The sequence below is a fragment of the Dermacentor andersoni genome, chromosome 7 (genome assembly GCF_023375885.2).
Source record: "Dermacentor andersoni chromosome 7, qqDerAnde1_hic_scaffold, whole genome shotgun sequence".
In the NCBI taxonomy this organism is placed as follows: domain Eukaryota; kingdom Metazoa; phylum Arthropoda; class Arachnida; order Ixodida; family Ixodidae; genus Dermacentor; species Dermacentor andersoni.
Genome location: NC_092820.1, coordinates 127,314,325 through 127,339,062, shown reverse-complemented (window position 1 = coordinate 127,339,062; position 24,738 = coordinate 127,314,325). Strand labels below are relative to the sequence as shown.

General features: G+C 44.6%; 2 protein-coding genes across 2 annotated transcripts; one reads left to right on the top strand and one right to left on the bottom strand.

Moving 5' to 3' along the window:
- Window positions 1-1,215: 1,215 nt before the first annotated feature.
- Window positions 1,216-4,544, bottom strand: LOC140219606 (putative nuclease HARBI1). The gene is made up of 4 exons (XM_072289522.1): window positions 3,769-4,544; window positions 3,537-3,678; window positions 2,681-3,022; window positions 1,216-1,229 (listed from the first exon to the last, which is right to left on the bottom strand). Exons 1-4 carry the CDS (start codon window positions 4,312-4,314, stop codon window positions 1,216-1,218), a joined length of 1,044 nt encoding a protein of 347 aa, XP_072145623.1. The 5' UTR covers window positions 4,315-4,544.
- Window positions 4,545-11,490: 6,946 nt separating this feature from the next.
- Window positions 11,491-21,985, top strand: LOC129385373 (uncharacterized). Its single transcript, XM_055072011.2, has 4 exons — window positions 11,491-11,748; window positions 17,111-17,218; window positions 19,892-19,968; window positions 21,210-21,985. Exons 1-4 carry the CDS (start codon window positions 11,539-11,541, stop codon window positions 21,253-21,255), a joined length of 441 nt encoding a protein of 146 aa, XP_054927986.2. The 5' UTR covers window positions 11,491-11,538; the 3' UTR covers window positions 21,256-21,985.
- The last annotated feature ends 2,753 nt before the right edge of the window (window positions 21,986-24,738 follow it).

Below are 24,738 nucleotides of genomic sequence, written 5' to 3'. Positions count from 1 at the left end.
GTATACGTGTAGTCCTGTGGTGATATCTTGTACACATTCGCGTGATATAACATGTGTAAATATCTACGCAATTATGTGGCAAAAAGAAAAAAGTGGCGTTGAATTCAAGGAAGCAGGTACAGCAATGTAACACTTCTTAATGGAATGCGACGGCACAAGTTTGATGGGCCAGAAAGATATTTCCAGTGTTTGAATATACAATGACAAGACAATAGCCTGCAAATGGGGATGAATGCAACACACAAAGGCCCTGTTACTGAGCTTCTGTAAATAAACTAATTACACATCTTTGCTAACAGCACCACGAGGCCTACCTGCAGAGCCTGCGGCAGCACCACGAGGCCCACATGGAGAGCCTGCGGCACCTCGGGGAGGAGGTGGCGGCAATGCGGGAAGTGGAGTCTCAGCGCCTCGAAGTGCAGCGGCAACGCCTCGAAGTGGCGCGTCGGTCGCACGAGACCAACGAGCGCCTGCTTCAGCTGCTGCTGGCTGCACTGGGGCATGGTGGCAGCCAAGCCCCTCCCCCCTCTCAGGCCCCACATAATTAAAGGTAGCATAGGCAAGGAATTTGTAACTTCTTAAAATTTGCTGATGTATTAATGATATGAAGGGCAAATATTGCTAGTTTGCAAATAAAAATTGCTGAAGTCACCCTTTAATGCAACCATAAGTAGCATAGCCGTTGCAGCATGAATTTTTTCTTCAAGGTTTACTTCAGCCATAAGAGCGTGCACACCATCAGGCTCACCTGCAAAAGTGCCTGTAGGCCTGGTGTGTGTGGGCATTCCGACTGTGGCACTGCAATTTTGAGGTGCCTAGTTATTGTCATTTCAATTTAAGCACGACGCCACACTGCAAGTGTTCTACAATTTAATCCTTGTCATCGAATGGTGAAATTTTCAGGCCTTACTATAATGTCGAAAGCAACCTGTCAATATACACAGCAAAAAAGAAAAAAAGGTTATGAAAATTCCTTGCCTATGCTCCTTCTTTTCATTTGTAATGTTTATTTTTTGTTTGTTGCATATGCATATTTGTTTGTGTCACTACGTACTGAGCTGGAATGTCTCTTTTCTTGCACATCTGTCTCATTATCAAACAATTTGTTGTCATTCAGTAATCTTTCAGGTTGTGATACATTGTATTTTAGCCCTTGTGGTGCAATTTGTGTGTAATATTTATGCAGTTTGTCTTACTGAATATCATAATATGGTGCTATGGCTCTTTCACTTTGAGCACCACAACAGCATGTTCCTTTCACATGTAGTGATGTACCTATACATTTCGCTGTGATAAATATTCGGTTGGCATGTGATTTAAGCACCTGCTCATTTCTGTTGCTGGTGCAGTTTAAGCCAGTTGTTATTACTGTGTACTTGTGCAGTGTACAACAGTTTTCTTAAACGATGCATGCCGTTACCTGTGATACATTATGATGCAAGAACAATGTGATCCGATATTTATTCCAACATGTCTGTGATATGTTGCATAATGTCTCTACTACTGAGTACTCATGATTATCACACTTCTTCAATGTAGAGACTGTCGCAAGTGATGTGTACATAAACAAGTGTATGTTGACTGAAATACAGAAAGGTGCAGTTTTCCTCTAGTGCTTTTATTTACACATCGCAACTACATTTCAAGTACTAGCTTGCACTGTACAAATATTACTGATTAACATTGCTGAGTTCTGCTATATACAAGTGAGGTCACTTTGTTAAAATCTATCAACTGCTCGTGCGTGCACACACTTCGTGGGAGCCACAGCGTTTGACATGTCGGATGACCAGTTGGACGGCATTTTCGTCACTCGAAAGGAACTTTGCCGTTGTTGCGAGACAAAATGGTGGAGGACCTAGAAGCTGCGCGTGCAACAGCACGTTCCATGGAGCGGAAGGTGTGACGTGCACTGTACATCTTGGCTTCTGTGAGCTTCTCTGTGCTAGTAGAAAGTGAGGAGACAGGCGCTTATGTCCATCAATGCGTAAGGGGATACGAGTAAGAATCAGGCTACATGCATCTAGATGACGACAGCAGCAACAAGCAAATTGTGGCAGACACTTTGAATATGCACTTATTTTTAGCTTGCTTTCAATCTCATGTGTCACCTCTAACGATACTGTTTTACTTACTATAAGTGCAGGCTTTACATAACCCTTCACTACACAACTTTTATGTACCCACCGTGGTTGCTCAGTGGCTATGGTGTTAGGCTGCTGAGCACGAGGGATTGAATCCCGGCCGCATTTCGAAAACACCCGTGTACTTAGATTTAGGCGCACGTCAAAGAACCCCAGGTGGTCGAAATTTCCGGAGCCCTCCACTACGGCGTGCCTCGTAATCGGAAAGTGGTTTTGGCACGTAAAACCCCATAATTTAATTTTTTTAACAACTTTTACATTTCTCAACAAATCATGAATGCTTTGCATTACGCAGACATCAACTACAACTTAGCACGAGAAATGTATCTGCAATTTCACAGCATGAAATGCACAATGCAATTACTTAAAACTGTGTGCATGCACCTAACGATGCTGACGCTGCTGTTGACGTCGCAGCTGCCGCCGCACGCTCCTCAAATAACGCATGTGCTGCGCACGGGTTGTGCCAAACATGCCAATGACATTGTCGCGAACAGCCCGCCCTCTCAAGTAGTGCATTCTAGAGCCCGTGTTACGGGGCAGACTGTGTGGCGTGGGGTCACCGTTATTGTCAAGCTCACTACTACTACTGCTGCTGTCGTCATCACTGTCATCGCCTGACTCGTCGCCTTCAGAAAGGCGAAGGTTGTGCAACACAGCACATGCCGCGACAATGTTGGCTGCACGTTCCGGCTCGTAGAGGAGGGTGCGATATCGCTGAAGACAGCGGAAACGGCTCTTTAAGAGCCCAATGCACCTCTCCACTACGGAACGCATGGCGGCATGTGCTGTGTTGTACTGCCCCTCGGCTGTGTGCACTGGAGGATGGCCAGGAACCGGGGTCAGGAGCCACGGCTCCAAGGGGTAGCCACTGTCACCTGCACAAAGATGGAAATAGTACATTGAGTACTCCGCTGACGAGAGGCAAGTTGTCAACTGAGGAAAGCTACAGCATCATTCAACAAAGGTAGACTTCAGGGTTGCAAGTCCCAAGTAAAAGCATGAGTTGAGCATGTCCATACCCGTCACAAACTCTTAACCAATTTACAAGTGTACGCGGTGCCTGCCACAAACAAGAAATCAACACTTGTTGGTGCTACCAATGACAGTAGTAGCAGTAATGTGTGTTCATTTCTTCTGCTTCTGGCAGTCACTGGGTGCAGAAAGCACTAATACGTGTTGCTTTCGTCAGCTCCTCGCAGACACATAATGTGCTTGTAACTTAACACTTCGAACATTGCCAATGGTGGCAGTCAATGTCTTAATTTTCTTTTTTTACTCCGGAATTACTGATGTTCTTGTGGTTTGGTTAAAAGTTTGGGTTGGAGCGGACACGGCGTTCTGCGCTGCTGAAGCGTGACTGCGCCAAAAAAAAAATGTTTTTTTTCTCACCGAGGAGGTATTCCCCGGCATTCACGATGCGCCCCGCTTGGAACTGCCGGCGCAACCATGTCGTCCGCCAGACAAAAGCGTCGTGGTCCGACCCCGGTCGCATAGGGTCCAAGGCCAAGATTTTCATGTCCGCGTCGCAGATCTGAGGTAAAACGTAAACCAGAGAAAGTGCCCGTTGGCAAGAGCAACGTAACTTTCAAAAAGGATCGCAGAAAACGTGAGTTTTACTTACGAACATGCAGTTGAGGGCGTAGTATCCCTTGCGGCACATGAACACAGCCTTGCGCTCACCCTTGGGTGCGATAATGGCTATGAGGCTGCCGTCTACGCATCCGATGACGCCGGGGATAACGCCGCGCCGAAGGAAACCCTCCTTCACGGCTGCCTTTTCCTCGGCTGTCTTTGGAAAATGGACCCACTTGTTGCGGGCCCCTGCGTTCACGACAGCCTCTGCCACACGTCGCACGCACTCGCTCACCGTCGACTGCGACACACGGATCGTCTCCTCGCTCCCAACGGACGCTTGGAAGCTCCCGGTAGCAAAGAAGCGCAGCGCACACAACACTTTCCGCTCCACCGACAGTCCCGTCGCTCGCTCAGCTTCTAGTTCCCCCGCCAGTTCCTCGCACAACAACCGCACCGTTCCCTTCGAGAGGCGAAAACGCCGTCGAAAATGGTCATCCGGCATGTCAAACGCGTCGTCTGGCTCTCCCTGTTCACGTCGGCGACGGCGAAGAGCCACGGCCATAGCGATCAGAGGGGCGGCCATTTTTTTCATGCCTTCGGAAACGACCCTGCCTCTGGCCGTTCCAAAAATCCGTGCCTTTTGCTCCGCATAATGAGTGCCTCAACGTCACGATGACGATTACAGTTTTTGCGGGTTCCTGACGTCGCGTGATTGACAGACAAAATGGGCGCGGCCCGGTCATTTTCGACCAATGGCTGCTCAGTGATGGCGGCAAAAGGCATGGAAAAAGTAATAGAATTGCTACAAAATCGCACCCCAGATCTCGTCCGGGCCTTTGTTATATTTTGAACATATTGCCGTAAATAAGAGTGATACTCCTGGAACCACTGGTCCTTCCACAATCTAAATGTCTACCTGTATACCTTCCTCGTCACCCAGAACGTCTAACAGGCGTTCATTCGCAAACGATATGGCGTATTTGCGAATGTAATTAAGGTATGGGCTTGGGCTTCCACGCACGCCTTAGGTTTTGTTGCGATATGAATTACAGGGGCACTCCAGGCAAATTTTCGCTGCCATTGTCACCGACACCATTGACCTGGTGTTCCGTATAATGTCCAAGTGCGATAAGATCTTATCGTACCCTCACGCGTCGTAGGCTGTGGGTGCGGTGGAAAGCGTGCGAGGGTGAACCGAAAAGGATAATGGCTTGATTCGCGCCGTCTTCTCGCTTGTCCTATGCTGGAGGTGCACAGGAACAAGCGCGCGCAAGGCCGAGGGGAGAGGGGGAAGGTGAGGACGCGGTACCGTGATCACGCTCGCGTAGGGCGCGTGTCTCCCATGGCCCTGCTGTGTCTGCGCTGGGCTATCTGCGTCGCTTAGTGCATACGAAGTCCGCGCGCCCTAGCTTGCAGGTAATCTCCGGAGGGTGCAAGGCCTGGGCGTGCCAAGATGGCTGGCGGTTGTATGCACGCTGTGTTCCCGCTTGCCTAGTTCTGGACATCGCGTAATTTCATGTTTCGGGGACGCGTAGACGCGAGAGGTAGCACGAAGCGTTCTCTGCCCACTGTTTGAGCTCTCCATCACGCTAGCGTTGTGACAGCGAGTGTTCGCAGTCATCGAGTGAGGTCCAGTGATACTTGCCTGTGCACGCGTGGGACCATGCTCGTTATTTCAATCAGTAAGCGAATGCTTACCGCAATTTACACGAACGATAAAGCTACGAACCTTAGTTGGTGTAGTTCTCTAATGTTTTGATATCGCTATCATTGCTTTGCCTTTCAGGTGAAACTGCAACTTATTTTTAAAACTCATTCGCAATTCGGTGCATCGAGACGACGACAATTAAGCAGCAATAACGAAGCTTATACTCGAGAGATAGAAGTTGTACGGTTGACGTAAGCACTTACAGGAACAGCCGCTCGTATTGGAAGTACCACATTTCTAAAAATAATGTACAATTGCTCTGTGCTCGTACTAGCACATGGGCCAGAAACTTCGAGCCTAACAAAGAATGTTTACAAGGAGCTAAGGGCGACACAGCAAGCGATGTAAAGATATAGGCGTAAAGTTTTAACGCAACAGTGGTTTTTATGAAATTGCGATCGGGGGAGGGGGGAGGTGGTGTCGTAGCCGATATTCTTGTTTTGACTAAGAGGAAGAAATCTATTTAAGCAAGTTACTATCGTGCTGAGAGCACAAGCATACATGGTGGACCTACATAGTATCCTGACCGCTGTAGAAGTAAGGGCAATGCGGTCGAAGATGGCGGAGAATTTCGCAGTGTGACAACAACATAACGAGCTTCGCACTCAGAGGAGGATGTATTCACATGACCTTATACAGGGACGATTGGAGATTGCTGGGAGAGGTCTTCGTCTTGGAGCCGACATTACTTAGACTATTGGCAATGGTTCTTTTGGTGATATAGAAGCTACCGAACGATATATGAAGCAGCTGCATGCCGAACGTCTCGCTTAATCGAAAACACCTGCTATATTGAGTTATTATGTCAATACAAGCTCATTCAGAGCTTTCTTTCTTGCGCGCACGCGCTATAACGATTTCTTTTGCGTCCAATTGAATAGATGATTCTTGTACACATGCTTTTGATTGCGCGTCACAACCTCCAGTCGAGCTAATGGTATTCGTTTATTCTTACGACGCCAGACGTCTGTAGAAGCGGATCTATAGCAACGGCATGAAAGCAAAATGGTGATGGTCGCTGGCCACTTTGTGCGCTCAGAAGATAAAGCGCAAGTTTCTGTTTAGGTGCCTGAACAAGGAGACTGTAGCGTACGACCAAGTGCCAGAGATGTATACGTGAGCCCAGTCGATGCAATGTGGACCACCATTTCAGAACAACCACGTTAATCGAATGAGAACATCGCGCCTGGGCATTGCGTTCCTTTCACGATTAGGGCGTTGGCCGAGCACCCTAAAGGCAAGGGTATATTCAGTTCTTCTTGGTGTATTCATTGCGTAATACCGTAAATAGTTGAAATACCTGTGAATGATATTGCCGCCTTCCGGGGATGTCGAGCGAACCCCCTTGTCGTCGGTTGTTGATTATGGCCGAGAGAAAACAATACAAGCGAATATGTGGAGAAGGTGTCAGTGAACACATAGTACAGAACGTTTGCATGTAGAGTCGTGCGCTTCTAACGAAATATAGCGAGAGTACAGATGTAAAGATAGAGTTACATAACTGTGAGCACGGGTGAAGAGGCGAACGCGTCATAAAGGAAATATAACGCATGGTCGTTTGCAGAATATATACGTGAAGACGTCAAGCTAGGGTGATTCTTCATGGTTCCTCCGCTGGGCCCGTTGTGAAAGGCGAAGCAGGTTTGTCGCGATGTTTACTTGAGACCGCATTGAATCGCGCTTACAATAATTTTGCTGCAGGTATTGCTATTTGCAGACATTCTATGATCACAGGAGGGGTAGGATGCTCCCAGGTTTTGCGGGAATTACTTGTTGGGCTAAATGTCACTACTCCGCTTCCCACAGCTTTCATAATTGACTCTCTAGAACGCTCATACTGAGTTTACCATGTAGAATGAAAGTGTTCGATCTGGAATAAGAAAACTCATAAAAAAAAAGAAACTAAAATATCTATGCGTCAATCAGCTGCATTCTGCAAAGATCCTGCCAGGTCCTGTTTCGTTCTTCGTCCGTGGAGAACATCTGGTTCACCACCTTCCAGCTTCCTCGGCAACCTCGAGGATGCTGGTCTTTATTTTCTTGGCAACAGCACCGCGCAGAATTGCGAATTTAAGCATGCGGTCGTTCAGAGACGGGCTATTTGAAGACAAAAGTTGCTCTGGTTCATTCACCTATGGTAGCGCTTTATCCAATGAACGAATCACTCACTCACTCACTCACTCACTCACTCACTCACTCACTCACTGACTCACTCACTCACTCACTCACTCACTCACTCACTCACTCACTCACTCACTCACTCACTCACTCACTCACTCACTCACTCACTCACTCACTCACTCACTCACTCACTCACTCACTCACTCACTCACTCACTCACTCACTCACTCACTCACTCACTCAATGAATGAATGAATGAATGAATGAATCAATCAATCAATCAATCAATCAATCAATCAATCAATCAATCAATCAATCAATCAATCAATCAATCAATCAATTTTGAAGATACAGAGGGATGTCTCATACAGGTAGGTGCATGGTGTGACCGTAGAAAATGTATCGATGGGTAAAGGCGCCAGGCACGGCGCCCTAGTTGACGATACGAACTGACTTCCTTGCGGTGTGTTTGCTGGCACTGTTCCACCTGGACGTTGAGCGAGAGGAATAAAGGGCATTCGAGGGGCTCGGTATTTTGTCAGTCACGATCATACCAAGTGACATATAATGTGAAGCAACAGAAATAACATATAGTCGTTGGTAGCTTACATGCACGTCGCCCTCATTTCTATGCAGAAATAATCAAATGCACGCCACCCTACCTACTTTAGTCCCTCCAAAGCGATCGTCGTACTGGAACCGAGATAAAGAGAAAAAAATAATAATTAACAAACAAAGATGGGCCTTTTTCATGCTATCACCGAAGTTTCATGACGGAGCATATCTTCTTGGCGCACTTGTGTGCAAATTTGGGCACTACATTTATGCAAAGTATACTACAACGGGCCAATAAAAAGTTATCAGGGGATCTTGAATAATCACGAGGCATGCAAACACACCAGTGACGGCTGTGTTGAGAAGTGCAAATCAAAGACCCCTCCATGCCGAACATTTTAATCGTTCTCTAGTTATTTTCTTTAATTTTGTCTTTTTTTGTAAATCTCATTTGACTGCGATAATACACAACGCACAGTATTCTGCCTCCTTCCGTGTCGCTTTCTCTTTCTTTCTTCTGTTATGCGAACAAAGAAAATTTATACAAGTGAAACGTAATATGTTTCCACGTAAAAAACACCCAATCGATTTATATTAACATGATTTTCTTTAAGAGCAAGCGCACTGTGATGAATGATGAAATTGCACAGCGAGTTGGGATGTAAGTCCTATTACAAAATCTGCCGAATATCGAAGCAATTCCAGGGCTTGTAACGCAGCCAAACCGCGTCATACAGATGTCACAATTACATAAAATGTGCCCTTTAGGGTGCCTAACGCGAGTCAATTCAATATAACGTAAACCCACATGAAAGACAGGAAACGTTTCCGAACGAGATGGTGAATAGAAACCGGTATACTCTGCACGCGAATTTTTTCGCATCCTGCGTTAGCATTGAAACGCTTATGCACTGCAATCGCATTATCCGGAAAATTTGAAACAAACGAAATAACAGCAGAGACATGGGGCGCAACGTAAAACTATTCCAAGCTTTTCTATTCCAATTCTGCTATCAGCCCTCCACGATTGGTCAAAAACTTTTTTCGACCACCCCCACTTCACCTGTCTGTCACGCGACGTCACGAAAACCGCGTTACCTCCCCATCTGATATGATGTGTACACACTGATTATGCATGATTTGACAGAAAAAGGAGAAACAGTTATTTCTGATTCGACCACTTTTCGCCATTAGCCCTCGGCTATTGGTAAAAAGTTTTCGGGCTGCACCCACTTCACCTGCCTGTCACGCGACGTCACTAAACCGCAATAACTCACCGCGTCAAAGTGACGTGTACGCGATAAAGATGCATTAATATGCCGAACAAAACTGAATTTTCTTCGGAATAGCCGCAGGCTGCCCCGTTCCGAAAGGAATAGAAGATGGGTGCGGCCGATCGCTCAGACGCTGGCTACTCGCACCTGCCGGAGAGCATGGGTGTATTTGCGTATAATAAATCTTCTTGCGTGGCCGTGTAACGTTTTCGAGCACTTTCGGCACGTCTACCCCCTCATTCAGCCAACTCTTCTTTGCTGAGGGTCCGTTTTAGCGTCATCCTTGAGCTTCCGTTGCATGCCGCCGCGATTTTCGACCAGCCACCGCAAGCTAAGTAAGGGAAAGCCGACCAATCGTAGACGCCGGCACCACCCTCCTCGTCTGGTTATCGACTTTCAGTGCAGTGGCTCGGCCCCATCGTATCCCTCTCCACTTGAGCGTTCTCCTAGCCTCTTGTCAGCCAAGTAGATACGACAAGCCGCTCAGTGTAGGCAATGTTATTCGTTTTTCAAGCAAACAAAAGTGACCTCCTATGAACGAGGAGAGCGTTTGATTGGTCTGTTCAGACAACCTTGCGGGTGGCCGCCCGGTGTTTGCGTTGGCCGTTACGCAAATTTGACGTCAGGAGATTAGAATAGAAACATATTGGAATAGTTTTACGTTATAGGGCCCATGTTTCAAATCTGCGAACTTTCTTTTAGCAACGAGATGATGTTAATGCATGCCTACGTCCTGCGTCAATTACTTGTGGGCGTGCCGGGATCCCAAGTGTGCAACATTCAAGGTGAAAGCCTTTCTTGCATTCAAAGACCAGTGACACTGCATTTTGATTGTCAAAAGAAGACTACGCGAATATTCTTGACACTTGAAAGTCGCCGTGAAAGAGTACAGCATACATCACCTCTTTGGGTTTTTCCAAGCAACCTATTCAGAGAACTTGATGGTAGAATTCTGTGATAGACGTCGTCGACCGACTTTCCTAACAGTTGCAATAGGTATAGCTGACAGCCGGAAGGCTAAGCAAAGAATTCGAATTGAAGAATCAGGTTTAGAGATTGCGTACTGACGTGGGAGATTTCACGATGCTATAAACTGCTTTTGTGTGAGTCGCTGTCACCTGTTTCTAAAACACAGGCTGGGAGAAAGAAGTTAGTCTCAACGTCAGAAAGAAGAGGAGATGCTTGCAAGTTCGCTTACCGCCAAGCAACACGAAACAAACACTGGGAAGTTTCGGCTTTGTACTGCATGTCAAACGAAAAGGAGCGAAAGAAAAGCTACACATTGACTGGCTGAAGGATAATAATCTTGATTGAACACTGCCACGCAAGGATTACTTCTTGTTCTGCGTATCTTTGACAAAGATACTTCGAATAACTCTCATGTTTTCTTTCTTTGTTTCCGAAAGTGCGTGTTCATTTAACCCAACTTATGGCCTAGCTGTGATAACTTCCTTGTACTCCAACACGTCCGCGTTTTGACTGTAGCCTACCCTTGTCACAGCCATACCTAAAGCAAGAGCCACGACTGGGCCCATGCGACATCTGCCTGAAATACACTTATCCTAACATCATTTATTTATTTATTTATTTACACATACTGCAGCCTCTTTATGGGGCTATTGCAGGAGGGGGTTAGACAAAAGGAAGTCATAAAAAAAACAAGTAAACAATAACATTTAAAAATTCACTAGAAATAAGGCAGATGACGCAAATGAAACTCAAAATAACAGCAACACTGAGAGTGAGTACAAAAACGAGAATGAGTCAATACACTGTAACAACAAGAAAATACATAAAATCAGGTGTAGTTAACTTTTAACAGGAAATCGTTTAATGGCAGTGACCTAACTGTTCAGAGAATTAAGTTCCACAATTCAATAGTACGTGGGAAAAAGCTGTATTTGAATTTATTACATCGAACAAAGTAAGGTTTATTATTAAGGCTATGGTGACTCCTACTTGACCGAGGAATATCTGAAGGAATATTTATGGTATGTGAGACACGATAAGAAAAATTGACGATGCCATGCAGAAACTTCGATGACTCAATGTGACGGCGTATAGATAAAGTGGTCGATGTCGAAATATGTCGATGTATAATTCATTGACGCGTCATCGACCATTTGCGCAGGACCAGTATTTCTCCGCGTTCTCAACGATGCTTGTGCGCCTGGTACCCGTCGTGCTGGTGACCTTAGCTGCCGGGGCCGGTCTCAGTGACGCATACTACGCTCCCACCAAGAAGTTCGAGGTACCCGAGTCAGCCTACCACCAGTACGTGCATCTAGCAGTAGAACTGGCGCGCTTCAAGTCACAGGGCCGGCGACCGGCCTTGTACCTGCTGGGCCTGAGGAGAGTTTATTGGCCGGTGAGTGGGTTTAGAGTGACCCTTCTTCACCCTCCTACCCTAATGTCAACGTTCTTACTTTTTTTCTTATTTATTCATAGCGTGAGCCGTACCAGGCACTTGCAGAAGATAGCCTAAGCGAAGTAAACTTGCGAAAAAAAAAATCCACAAGGAAGAAGCAAACGCCCAGAATATTCGGAACTGGTCCGATGAAGAACAGAGCTAGATTGCTTGATCTATTCACGAGGTTTACTGTTCCCAAGAGACAGTTGGGTTATTAGGCGCGCCGCCGTAGGAGGAGGGCTCCGAGGTGTTCCGTCATTTCACCTCTTTCGAAATGCGGCTTCCGTGGCTGGAATTCGAACCCGCGCCCAGGGGCTTAGCAGCGCAATGTCGCCACTGAGTCACCACGAAAGATACTGAGCTTGAGGAAAAAAGAATAATTTTGTCGCCTTAGTCGGAATTTTTCTTCTTCATAAAATTATTTTTTTCGTGCTTTATTTGGATGCAGAGCACATGGCACTTTGAACAAACATCGAACTGGCAGTAAGCGCTTGTTCAGTGGCGCGCGTCCTTCCTTTTTTCGACCGTTCGCGGGTGCTGTACCTTCTCAAAAACGGGCTCCTAGTTCATCCGGTGCTAACTGCAGTGCCACAGAAACACTTAACCACTTAATGTTGGGCTACCTCTCACTTAGCGCACAGTGCGATGTCATTTACAGAGAGTACCGCTCACTCGCCTTACCATGTGCTGTATTGGACGAAATCTTTTTCCACTTGCCTCTGTGTTTGGACGTGAACAAAATCACAGGGCTCTGCCATCATTTGTGAGGACGTCAAATTTAGACATTGACTTACAATCGCATATCTGTGGTCATTATATTGTGTGTTTTCGTGGAGCATACGCCAGGATGCCGAGGGCAGCACCGTTGTGCGCAATCAGGTTTTCATGATGTAGCGCCCCATATCTGCATAGTCCATTTATTCAAACTCATAAATTGAAAATATTTTCGCCCCTGCCTTCGACTTTTCCACTACTGCCGCATCTGCTGCTTCTCGCACGCTGCGTCGGGGGGAGGGGGGTGCTTGACAGCGTGTATAATCACATTTCATGAGCGCGGGAGAAGGAAAAGGCGACGCAAGACAGCATACCTCGTTTGAGGAGACCTTTCCAAAGGCGGTCCTCTCCTGGGGCACCCTTCCCGTCGCCACAATGTCCTCTAGGCTGCCGTAATTACCTTTGACACCCCTGAAAAAGAATCGCAAAAGCTGCAGCGCTTTGCTTTGCACTCACGCACAAGATTCTGGAGAGGAGTTAGAAAGAGGCAAGGCATGCGAAGAGTAGGATGCTCGACCCATTCAACTATTGCCACTGTTGGCTCGTGGCAGATTGCATACATGGGAGGAAAGCTTTACTTTGTTACTGTCTTGTGTCGGTAAGTGTATCAATCAATCAATCAATCAATCAATCAATCAATCAATCAATCAATCAATCAATCAATCAATCAATCAATCAATCAATCAATCAATCAATCAATCAATCAATCAATCAATCAATCAATCAATCAATCAATCAATCAATCAATCACTATGCCCAGGAACAACCATAAGGTCTGAGTGCTCGCGCATGTATACACTGAAAAAAAGAAGAAAAAGAACTACAGGGGAATATAAGCAAAACGAAAAACGATGAATAAAAAGAACAATAACGAAGGGTGTACATACAAGAGGGTTCAAAGTGAATACAAAAGAAAAAGAAAGGAGAAGGGCAGTTGAACAATATGTGGAGCTATGAGACAGCAACGCACACCTCGGAAAAGAACAATGACAGCGAGTTATGAAAAATATCAAGATCATGAAAATAAGCGTTATAAAGATTCAGTATTCTATGGATGGTAGAATGCTGGCAGGAACATGGAAATGTCTATGTTCTCTGGCGATCTTGCGCGAATTACGAAACATGATACAACTGACGACTTCAGAGCAGACGAGGATACCGTGAAGGAGAATGAATATAAAAAACAAAAAAACAAAGGGTTAGTGCGACTACTTAAGCAGCGAAGTGACGGCAATGCTAATAATGCAACAAATGTAGAACAAGGTTCGGCGTCGGTGGTAGCAAAACGGTTGTGAAATGTGCATAGAAAGTTTTTCTGGACATGTCACCGTTGGATCTAGAAATGCCATTCCAGACGACTGACGCGTATTCGATTTGAGGAAGACAGATTGCTATGTGCAACTTGCGGAATGGTGTAGGAGGGTTGAATTACCTCGACTGTCTGCAAACAGAGACAAGAGAGCGAATACCCCGCATTGCAACGCGTTTAGTAATAGCTGAAAAGTGTAAGGTTGTAGCAAAAGACATACCGAGATCATTGATCTCAGAGGCCTTATAGGATAGTACAGAATCTACAGAACATGAAAAATAAACACTTGCTCTTTTGCGTGTGAAAGTCATGGCTTTGTACTTAGCAGCATTCAAGTTGAGGTTATCTTTGCAGCATTGAGAAAACGAAAACAGGTCAGACTGTAGGATGCGAAAGTTATCAGCAGTATGAATTTTCTTAATTTTTTTATGGCATAGGCATATAGAAGGAATGAAGAATTCCGAATAGCAGAAAGAACGTCATTATTGAAATGAAAGAAAAAGGAGTGGTCCTAATGCAGACCCATGAGGGACGCCACTGGTTGCTACGTAAAAAGAAGACGTTTGGCTATTGACGTTAACATAACACGATCTATCAACACGACAACTGCACAAGAGAGTGACGAGTCAAAACCAAAGTGAATGCGCTCGATGAGAAGCAGTGAGTGGTTGGTTACATCAAAAGCTTTGCTGAGGTCATAGTAAATGGTGTCAACTTGGCCCCATTGAAGTACCGGCGCTGAGATCTGCGTTATGAAACTTGCGAGATTTGTGACAATGGAGCGGTCGGCGAGAAATCCATGATGATTTGGAATCAATGAGTTCTTCACAGTAAAATATAATACGTTATGAAACGCAAGCTCAAGAATCTTAGACATGACACAGAGAAGAGAAATCGGGCGGTAATTGCAGACATTGGTTTTACAGCCGGACTTAAATACAGGAAAACACACAAGTAGTTGTCCACATGTAAGGGAAGGCGGAAGTATTCACATAGTTAGTAAATATATACTGATATACTGGGCAGATATACCGTCGTAAACTTTTAGAATTGCGGAGGGGCAGCCATCAGCGCCGCAGGATAGGGAAGACCTCAAGCGCTTAAGGCATTTGGGGATGAGCTTTTCATCAACCAACAAAGCACTATATGTATAGGAGCCGAAGTATGCTGCTGATTGACACTTGACGTTGAAACCTGAAGTTTTATATAAGGATGAGAAATAAGCTGCAAAACAATTCATCACTGCTGGAACTTCCACTCCTCAAGAGCGGAGGAGGTGAAAACACTCTCCAGGTTCACTAGAGCACTCGAGAATATGCTTCGAAAATTCTGCCAGCCGGCCAGAGGGGCTTTTTTCCTAGAATGCGATATATGAGTCGTGATCCCGCTTATAGAAGCGTTTACAGAGATCCCGAAAAAAGTGGAATTATACTGTCCACTCATAAAGCACAGCTAGGACTTCTAGATTTTCGGTACACGCGATCTTTATGCTTTAGAACTGTTATAAGTTCAGATGAGAACCATCGGGCACACTTTGAGCGTTTAGGTTTAGGTTTAGGGGAACGTATTTGCGCATGCTGCTCTAAACAAGCTCCGTAAATTGACCTACTTGGTCATAAAATTGGTTTCGTCTGTAACTAGTGACCAATTTGTGGTGGACAAGAAATGACAGAAATCAACATAATCACCGTGTTTGAAAGCAAAGCAGTATAATTCATTTATGCCACTGGAGGAGCTCTGCCTGAATGCTGACGCCGAAGTGTTTATCTTTAGTGACGGGTGACACTTATCGGGATGCCGCAAGAGGAATTTCAGAACGAGAGACGTACATAACTTGAGCATTCGATATAGAAAGATCTAAGACGTTACCACAGCAATTTCAGATCAAGATATGCCGCGAAAGAGGACAGTAGCTCAGAAAGTCTAACAACAACCTGAACTTGTTCGCAATGTGATGATTTTAATGAGAATATCTAAGCGTGTTTCAGTGAAAAGCATTAACATCACCAAGAATGATTACTATGTGCTTGCTATTGGGAGATATCACGCTTTCAATAGACGAGACGACCTCATAATACAAGACTAGGTGAATATTCCGCGGTACATAGAAAGATCCAGTTACAATATTTCATAATGCGCTACGCTTACTTGAAGCCTAATCAAGTGCTGCCAATTATTAATATTAAAAGCTGACACTCAAGTTAGATTACGCTAAGGCGGATGAACGCGAAAGCCTGCGCACTCACGAGCCATTCATTAAATTACTTGACATTCTCATTGGAATTAGTTGTTACTTCCTATTACTTGTTTTCTCCCATCAAAGGTGGTGAGTTCAAGTACCTTAATTAAATGTATCTTCAATAACTGTGCTTTAATTAATTTTGCCTTAAGTAACACAAAAGTTCTACTTAAATTTAGGACGACGCAACGAGCTATGGAAAGATGAATGATAGGTGTAACGTTAAGGGATAAGAAAAGAGCAGATTGGGTGAGGGAACAAACGCGAGTTAATGATATCTTAGTTGAAATCAAGAAAAAGAAATGGGCATTGGCAGGACGCGTAATGAGGAGGGAAGATAACCGATGGTCATTAAGAGTTACGGAATGGATTCCAAGGGAAGCAAAGCGTAGCAGAGGGCGGCAGAAAGTTAGGTGGGCGGATGAGATGAAGAAGTTTGCAGGGACAACATGGCCACAATTAGTACATGACCGGGGTAGTTAGAGAAGTATGAGAGAGGCCTTTGCCCTGCAGTGGGCATAACCAGGCTGCTGCTGCTGATAATGATGATGATGATGATGATGATGAACACGAAAGAACGTAGGTTCGATTCCCACCAAAGGTGTTGGCTCGAGTACCCTTATGAACACTATGCTAATTAACTCTGTCTGAATTAACGCACAAAGGTCGCAGGCTCAATTCCCACCAAAAGTGGTGGGTTCGACTTACACCAAAGCTCGAGGACTCGAACCAGAATTTTGGTGCCACTGAATTTTGGTGCCATTAAATTTTCCGGATGGTTAAATTTTCTATCCATCATCCATATAAGGCTTTCGCCTTAATAATACTTCTTCACATTACCCTTAAAACCTTGTGGATGGCGTCACACAGCGAAGCAGTGGGGATTTAAGTTAGACATACAAAGGCGATCTTATCACTTTACTATAGATGATTGAACGTTAGTGGCGCAAATCCTCTTAAAAATTCCGGACGTGACGTCTGCTTATTTCCGTTTCCAGAAAGGAAAAAATAACATAGTCGTTCTCACCATTGACGTCACCGACTCGACCTGCAACAGGTGGCCAAGGGATCCACGGAACTTCCACTGTAAGCCAAGGGTACCCTCGGTAAGTGTCAACCGGAGTGCCAAGCTTCGAGTTGTCGTCTAACCAAACGTCATTTCTTATTCATATATTTCATTCACGGAAAGCCTTTGTCACTGTAGGAAAAGAAAGGGGCAACTATAAACGGAGACTTCCAGCGTTTTAACAACAACAACAACAACAACAACAACAACAACAACGACGACGACGACGACGACGACGACGACGACGACGACGGCGACAACAACAACAACAACAAATTAGGTGGTGTAATGAAGCGCTAGGGAAAAGCAGCCCTCTTCTACTGCGCCCCTATCCTTCTGCTGTGGCAGCGAGAAAGGTGAATGGCAGTCGCCTTCCACGCTGGCGCTGGCACCGCGTGAGACAACACTCTTATGAGGAAACGGCTTGTAAGTATAGCCACCAACATTTGAAAATTATGGGGTTTTACATGCCAAAACCGCGATTTGATTACGAGACACGCCGTAGTGAGAGACTCAGGAATAATTTGAACCACCAGGGGTTCTTTAACGTGCATCTGAACGTAAGTACACAGGTGTTTTCGCATTTCACCCTCATCAGAATGCGACCACCGTGGCCAGGATTCGATTCCGCAACCTCGTGCTTAGCAGCCAAAATATACACCAACATTATCGTTGCAGACGTGCTAATTAGACACTCTGTTCTTTTCGGAATCACGCAATGAAGCAAACGCTTACAGCGAGCACAAAGGAATCAATATTACACGCAGTTGAGACGCATCTTGAATGCCAGCTAGACCCTCAGCTTGCAAGACGCACGGACACCGTCTGACATCGTCTCCGCCTCATAACTGCTTCCACAAAGCACTGTTTATCTTGAATTAGGCGTGTGACCTATTCAGCAAGTTCATGCAGCGCAAACGACGAAGATGTATACCACTGCTCCTTGACTGCCCTACGGACACATCACACAAAGACAGCTTTTCGAAAAAGAAATCTGTTTACTTGATTCACATCGGACTTTTTCTCTCGCCAAAGTGTTAGGTGCATAGACATCGAAAGTACTGCATCACAAAGCAATGGCATCGTGTCAACGCTTCTTTGAAGACACCAGCGACTGAGACGAATATCAGCTCTACTGCGTTGTGTGCACCTCATTCTTGCGTCTGAGATTTGTATGTACCCGAGACATTTGTGGATCTTGTTGCGAGAACTTTTCTATCAAGACTTTTACTCTTAGCGCTATTATATGTGCTGTTTCGTTTAGGAATCGTGTAGGGAGAGAATTCACAAACATACATACATACACACACACACACACACGCGCGCACACACGATCTGGCGATCTTCTTCGTCACAATATATATATATATATATATATATATATATATATATATATATCTTATTATGATAGTGTTAACCAACTGATAAATTGTAGCTATGTTCAAGAAGTCCTTCGTTTACTTTTGTGTCAAAAAACCAAAATTGTATGCTAGTTGTATATTAGAAATTGCCTGGTCCTAATGCGGAAGGTTAGGCATGCTATTATCTTGCCAGCGTCACCAGCTCCTCCTGAAATGTTTGGTGACCAATGCTGTTCACCCTCGCTACTGGCATCAAGACGCCATTCTGACGTCATCTTTTTCCAAATGGAACAATCGCTTCATTTGCTTATAAGATGCAAGGTGTGTCGGTTCGGTGTTCACTTTACTGATACACGTATTACACAATTTCGTTTTTGTGAAAGGTGGCAGTTGACACGTATTCGTCAGGCAGAGATTGCGACAAATGCCGAAGTTTCCAAATACATGGTAGATGTTAATAAGTCAGCATGCGCCAAAGGCAATTCACCTAGTTGGATACACACATCAAGCGAGACGACCAAGTGGGTCATTGAAAAGTACACGAGATCTTTCCTTAGAGTTAACACATCACAAAAGTTGTACATTGCCTGCGGAATATATCGAAATCCCCACCTCCGAGCTGGGTCGGTCGGAGAGGGAGCCATTACTTGCATAGCAAATGATTGTGTGCAATTGTCAAATTAACAAAATTTCATTTAAACCACCTTTTAACAAAATATTTTAGGGCACATATGGCAAGTTACGAAATTAAAGCACTGAGTTCTAAAGGTTCATGCAATTGAAAATAATTTTGGAATGATTGATCCAGTTTCGAAATCAGCACCATCAAAGTTGCGTTGGATATGCGGTGTTGTTCCGCTTACTTTATTATTGAACGCGTTTTGATGCACTGAAGGATGAAAATAACCGGAAGACGAACGTATTTTGTCAACGTTTAGGGAACAAATACCTCAAAATTGGTGTCATCCTCAGTACTCGTTCCAACTGAACCTGCCTTGAGAACTCACAGGCTCCAATTAATAAATTACAATTGGTTTCGTAAGGTAACTAGTGAAATGCCTAATTATTAAAATTTGATGACCTAAATAATTATACCTTATCATTTTAGGTGTACTAATGTCCGCCTCTTCGAGTAATCCAACGCAAGAACAAGATTTGTGCTATCTGCCATAACTGACGATTAAAATTTCTGTACAATTTAAAAAAGACACCTCACTTATTAAATGCGGTTCCCATAATATTGAAGAACAACTTGGTGTATTGTTTACGAAGCAACAGAACATACTATATGTGCAGATTAATTTAGGCTCCGTGCTTCTGTAACCCAACTTTTTTTTTTTGTTGTTGTGCAGCCCGTATATTCCTGCAAAGGCAGAGTATTGGTCAGAAAAGGAGTGGAGTTCATCAAACTTTTGTGGACAAAGTGCTGGTGAGTGTCGAGATCACCCGTGTCTCTGAGAGATGATGGTGACAATCACACGGAATGCAGTGTGTTTCAACGTTACTCGCCTAAAGTGTTTATTCCGCATCACAGGGCCAACATAAGTGTATTCTGCTTTCCAGACCAGTTTGAAATGTTTGCGATTACTTTTGTTTTGTTTTGTCTATCTCCTGTGTGATGTTGAATGATGTTGTATAGCATTCATGTACTGGAATAAGCATCGTTAATATTGCTCATGGGGAGGATTGACAGCACCACTCGTGTCGCAAAAACAGCCAAATGACAACTTCAAGAAAACCACAGTCGTACTCAATTTATGATGACAGAATAGCCGGTGTCGTCAAGGTAATCGTGGCGAGCCTATATTACCAGAAATTCTGGACATGATCTATTGGCAGGCAGGTGCCCCGCACGCCTCATGTGCCAGATTTGTAACCCTGAAATGATAGCAGCCAGGCAGGTATTTATTAAGAAGAGTTCATACTGCATTCTTAGCAGACTATAGGCGCCCCTAGCGGCGCACCTGGAAGCTACACAATTAGGCTGGCTTGACGTCAAACCAAGAATTGCACGCTGTGCGCCTGGAGTTATCCCGTTAGTATTTTTTTGTCTTTGCCTCTGAAATATACGAAACGGTCTTGGTGAAGCAGGGGACAAACAATTAGTTTCCGGTCAGACCGAGTGCGGGTTCTGTGCGTCACTTCCGGCGAGCTGCAATGACGATTCGAAGCCTTTTTTGCTTTAGTTGCAGTATGAAAAACAAATTTTTGCCAGTTTTTTTTTATTAATCGTTCAAATTTCACGTACAGAATTCCTCTCGATCTGCCACTATAAAAAGTTTTCTTCGCGATGCCGAATTTGACTGCAATCGATACTTTAAGGTGTCATTCTTGAGCGATACTGCGTCCGCAGCAGGAAATGTGCCTTTCTCGCCACTCATATTAAGTAGTGTACTGCTTCTGTTTAACATTGTGCAGCGTTATAGCAACAGCAGTTTCCAAATCAACAGATGCCAGGGAAGTAGCTCTACGGAAAGTATATAAAAAATCCCAATGCGGTTGAATGTATAGGCAGTCTTCCTCAGTGGAATATATCAATAATAAAATATAAATAATAATTTAGTATCAGGAAACGAACACATTTTCCAGAACATTACAGGTTCTGCTACACGTTGACGAGTTTTGTGACGTCCGCGTGAATTCTCTTAATTATTTCCTTTTCTGTTTCAGGAAAAGCACCTGTAGGAAACGTGACTACCTCGGCTACGCCTTTTGATGCCCCGGTAGACATCCGCAAAATACACTAGGTGAAAGTAAAGAGAAAATATTGTGTTACGGGGGCTTTTATATTTTACGCAGATACGGGTTTCGGTCACCTGCCTGAGATAAAATGATGTTTAAGTTTCTGAAGGATGTACACTCTGAAGCCACCCATTGTGCAAGCACTGGTAATAACTTTATGTCCGTTTGTACCACAAACGTGTCGATTGCCCGTATGCGGTGCCAATATGCAACATTTTGCAAAAAAAAAAAAAAAAAATATCTGGGCAGACTTTTTACGTGGTAAGCCATAAATCTGTTTTTTAGCCACACCATGAATACCTTTCTTTCACGAAGGACGTTGAAGAAAAGTTGTTCTGCCAGTTGAAGTCAACAGTTCTGCAACTGGCCAAGGCCAAGCCACTGCTGTTTCCCAATATGCAGCTTCTCGTTGCAAAAGTTCATAAGCTTTTTACTTGACGTATTTAGATAGCCGAGGACATTCACCTCCTAATTAGGTCTTTTGCAAAAACGGGTAAGTAGCACAAGGGGATTATGCGTGCTTCGTTAGAGACACGAAATGTGTTTGAAAACAGGGGCACAGTGAGCTCTGACGTGAGCAACCCCGTCTGATAAACCTTTTGAATACTTTCGAAGACAATGGCGACCGAGCACCATCGAATCCCGTAAGCCCCGCAGACTGCGTTGCACCAACTCACCAAAATAAAAGAACCCAATGAGCCGTAGGGATTTGAGTGGTCATTTGCATTTTTTAATTGTGTGTGTTTGTGCGTTTCTTACAGCGATGCTGGTACACGTTAGAGCCGCCAACTATATGTGTTCGTAGTAAGCATTCGTAACATTTTGTAATACGAAAGATGCATGTTATCCCTATCTATATATAAAGAGAGATCCAGCATGCGACGCTCCCCCGAGGTACATCCTTCCGCCTTCTGTAACGTCATCGAGCGCCTGTTAGTGTGCTATTCACCACCATGACAATATTTTTTTATGCTCGCTTCTCTATGGAAACATTTTCTGGGCAGTCCTTGTACTATTTACACGAGATGTTTTCTCGCTTCGCAGGAATAACAGTGAAATAAAATAAAACAACGGAGGCCAACATAAAGGCATTAGTGGCTGCCCTAATTCAACGAGAAACCCTGGCTGCACATTTGTTTACTAAGAAAACTAGCGAAATTTAAGAGGACTCGTGGAACATCGTGGACGAGATTGCGCGAGCCCACAATAGGGAAGCGTAGCGTTGAACAATTTTTATTATGACTGCGCGCATAAAAGCCGAGACGTTGCCGTTCGTCAATGCCACACAACATTCAAGCGATTTACATGGCTGTCCACAATAAAAGAGGCTCCTCTGTGACTGCCATGTGGCCCGTGCTGTACTTATAACTAGGTAGCCGCATCGTCCGCTTCCGCACTGAGTCGCGTAGTAACAGTAACAGTGAATAACGCAGCGGAACGAGTCCAAATACGCTATGGCAGTTTCTCGCAGACGCTGCTAATCTGTGATTACTCGAAAACACGAGTTTATGGACCATGTATTTGGGTCGACATAATAAAGCAGCACCACACGAAGGACAACGGACGCAAGAACGTAAAACTGGCGCCACAGGGCTGACAGACAGGGTTTTAAAGCTGATGAACAGACAGGTAATTGGCGCAGACTGCCGGAAGGGAAAACTTGAAAAGAGGTAGTATCACAAGCACAAAGTAAAAAAAAAAATGGCCCGGTATCTCTAGATCATCAGGTACGTGGGCACGCGGACAGATAATTTACCTGTCAGCAACTGCATTTCCTTATTTATAAGCATAAGAGGTGCTGACAAAGGATATCTTGCAGCCCTTCATCAGCTTGTGAAATTTAGGGAGCTCATTTTTTCCGGCTTCTGCTCACGATCGCTGTCTTTTCAAACTCTGGCATGTGTCTATAAGCCCTGCAGTGAAAGGCAAAATGTACGGAAGCGAGCTGTGTTGCCTCAATACCTAGAGGTTGGCAAGAATCAATCAATCAATCAATCAATCAATCAATCAATCAATCAATCAATCAATCAATCAATCAATCAATCAATCAATCAATCAATCAATCAATCAATCAATCAATCAATCAATCAATCAATCAATCAATCAATCAAATTGCATTTATTAAATGGATTCGAAGCTCTGTTCACGTTTAAGAAATAAAGGACACTGATCTTATTTTACAGAACTGCAAGCAGGTCTCCTAAAAGTTCCGTGCTATTCCCTTGCAAGAACTGTTGCAGAAAGACACTTAATTTGTAAGGGATATGATAAATAATGTTATAAATAGGCACAAAAAGGCGCGCCTAATGGCGTCAGCAGGAGTCAGAGGCGTTATAATTAAATGCTTGCTACAGACACGCCAGAAAGCCGGGAACGATGGTGTACACCGACGAAAGCGGGCGGAAGGAAACGTCGGCCCATTCGAGCCGGATACCAAATTGAAGGCGGAAGAGGTTTTTTCTTTAATTTCATTCGATATTTTTGTTGGAATGCGGCCCCTTGCGAATTATTCATGAGTTCCGAAGCCTACCTCGACAGGCTCTCGAGCCCTACCACCCCGTTACAGAATCAATCATCATTTACTTGTGCCACTCAGAGCCGCTGATGCTGGGCGACGCAACAGTTTTCTGTTCCCGTACTCTTCCTTTGCTCTTCCGTTGCTGTCAGTGAAATAAATCAACGCGTAGCCGAGAGAAACCGGGCTGGAAGTGCTTCTCAGGAAGTTGTATTAAAGCTCACCTCGCCATGCTCTACGTTAAAAAATATATTCTGGGAAGTACGTGCTTGAAAACAAGATGGTAACGGTAGTACCACTTAGTGAGGCTTTCCTGACCTGACCTTTTTGTTTGGTAACCTTTGTTGATGGAACGTCCTTACTACAAATAGTAAGGGGGCAGGGGCCTCAAGTCCTCAGTAAGAAGAGATAGGTTGCGCGGCCGGACTGAATCCCATGAAGTTGTTTTGGTCAGGGCTCCAAGTCAGTTGACTAGTGAGAGGTTGCGCTGAGGCTGTACCCAGTTGGGAGAGCGCAAGATGAGTGCCCCTAAACTGCCCTAAGCATGTCACTGCGGCTTTCATATTTGAAAAATAAAAGCTGCGTTTCAACAAGCTTTGTCTTTTGCGTAGTGAGCTTAAGCGGAAGAAAAAAAAGCATTTCTTGTTCGGTTAACACACTTTGAAACGTCTCTTAAATATTGGTCCTTTAGGGCAGCGAATCGGGACACATGTCTCATTCTCTCGTTATTTTATTTGTGTTGTCGCCTCTTATTCTTCCTTAATGTGGTGTGCTTGGCCTATCAGTTGCCTATCAGTTGTCGCCAATTAAACAGTGAACGAAACCTTGCGAGAGTGTCACAGTGAACGAAGGGATAAACCATTGTAGAGTTCGAAGACGAGAAGTGACGAGGAAATACATTTATTGCAGCGCTGAAACTGAGAAAAAGGCGAAACAATAAAA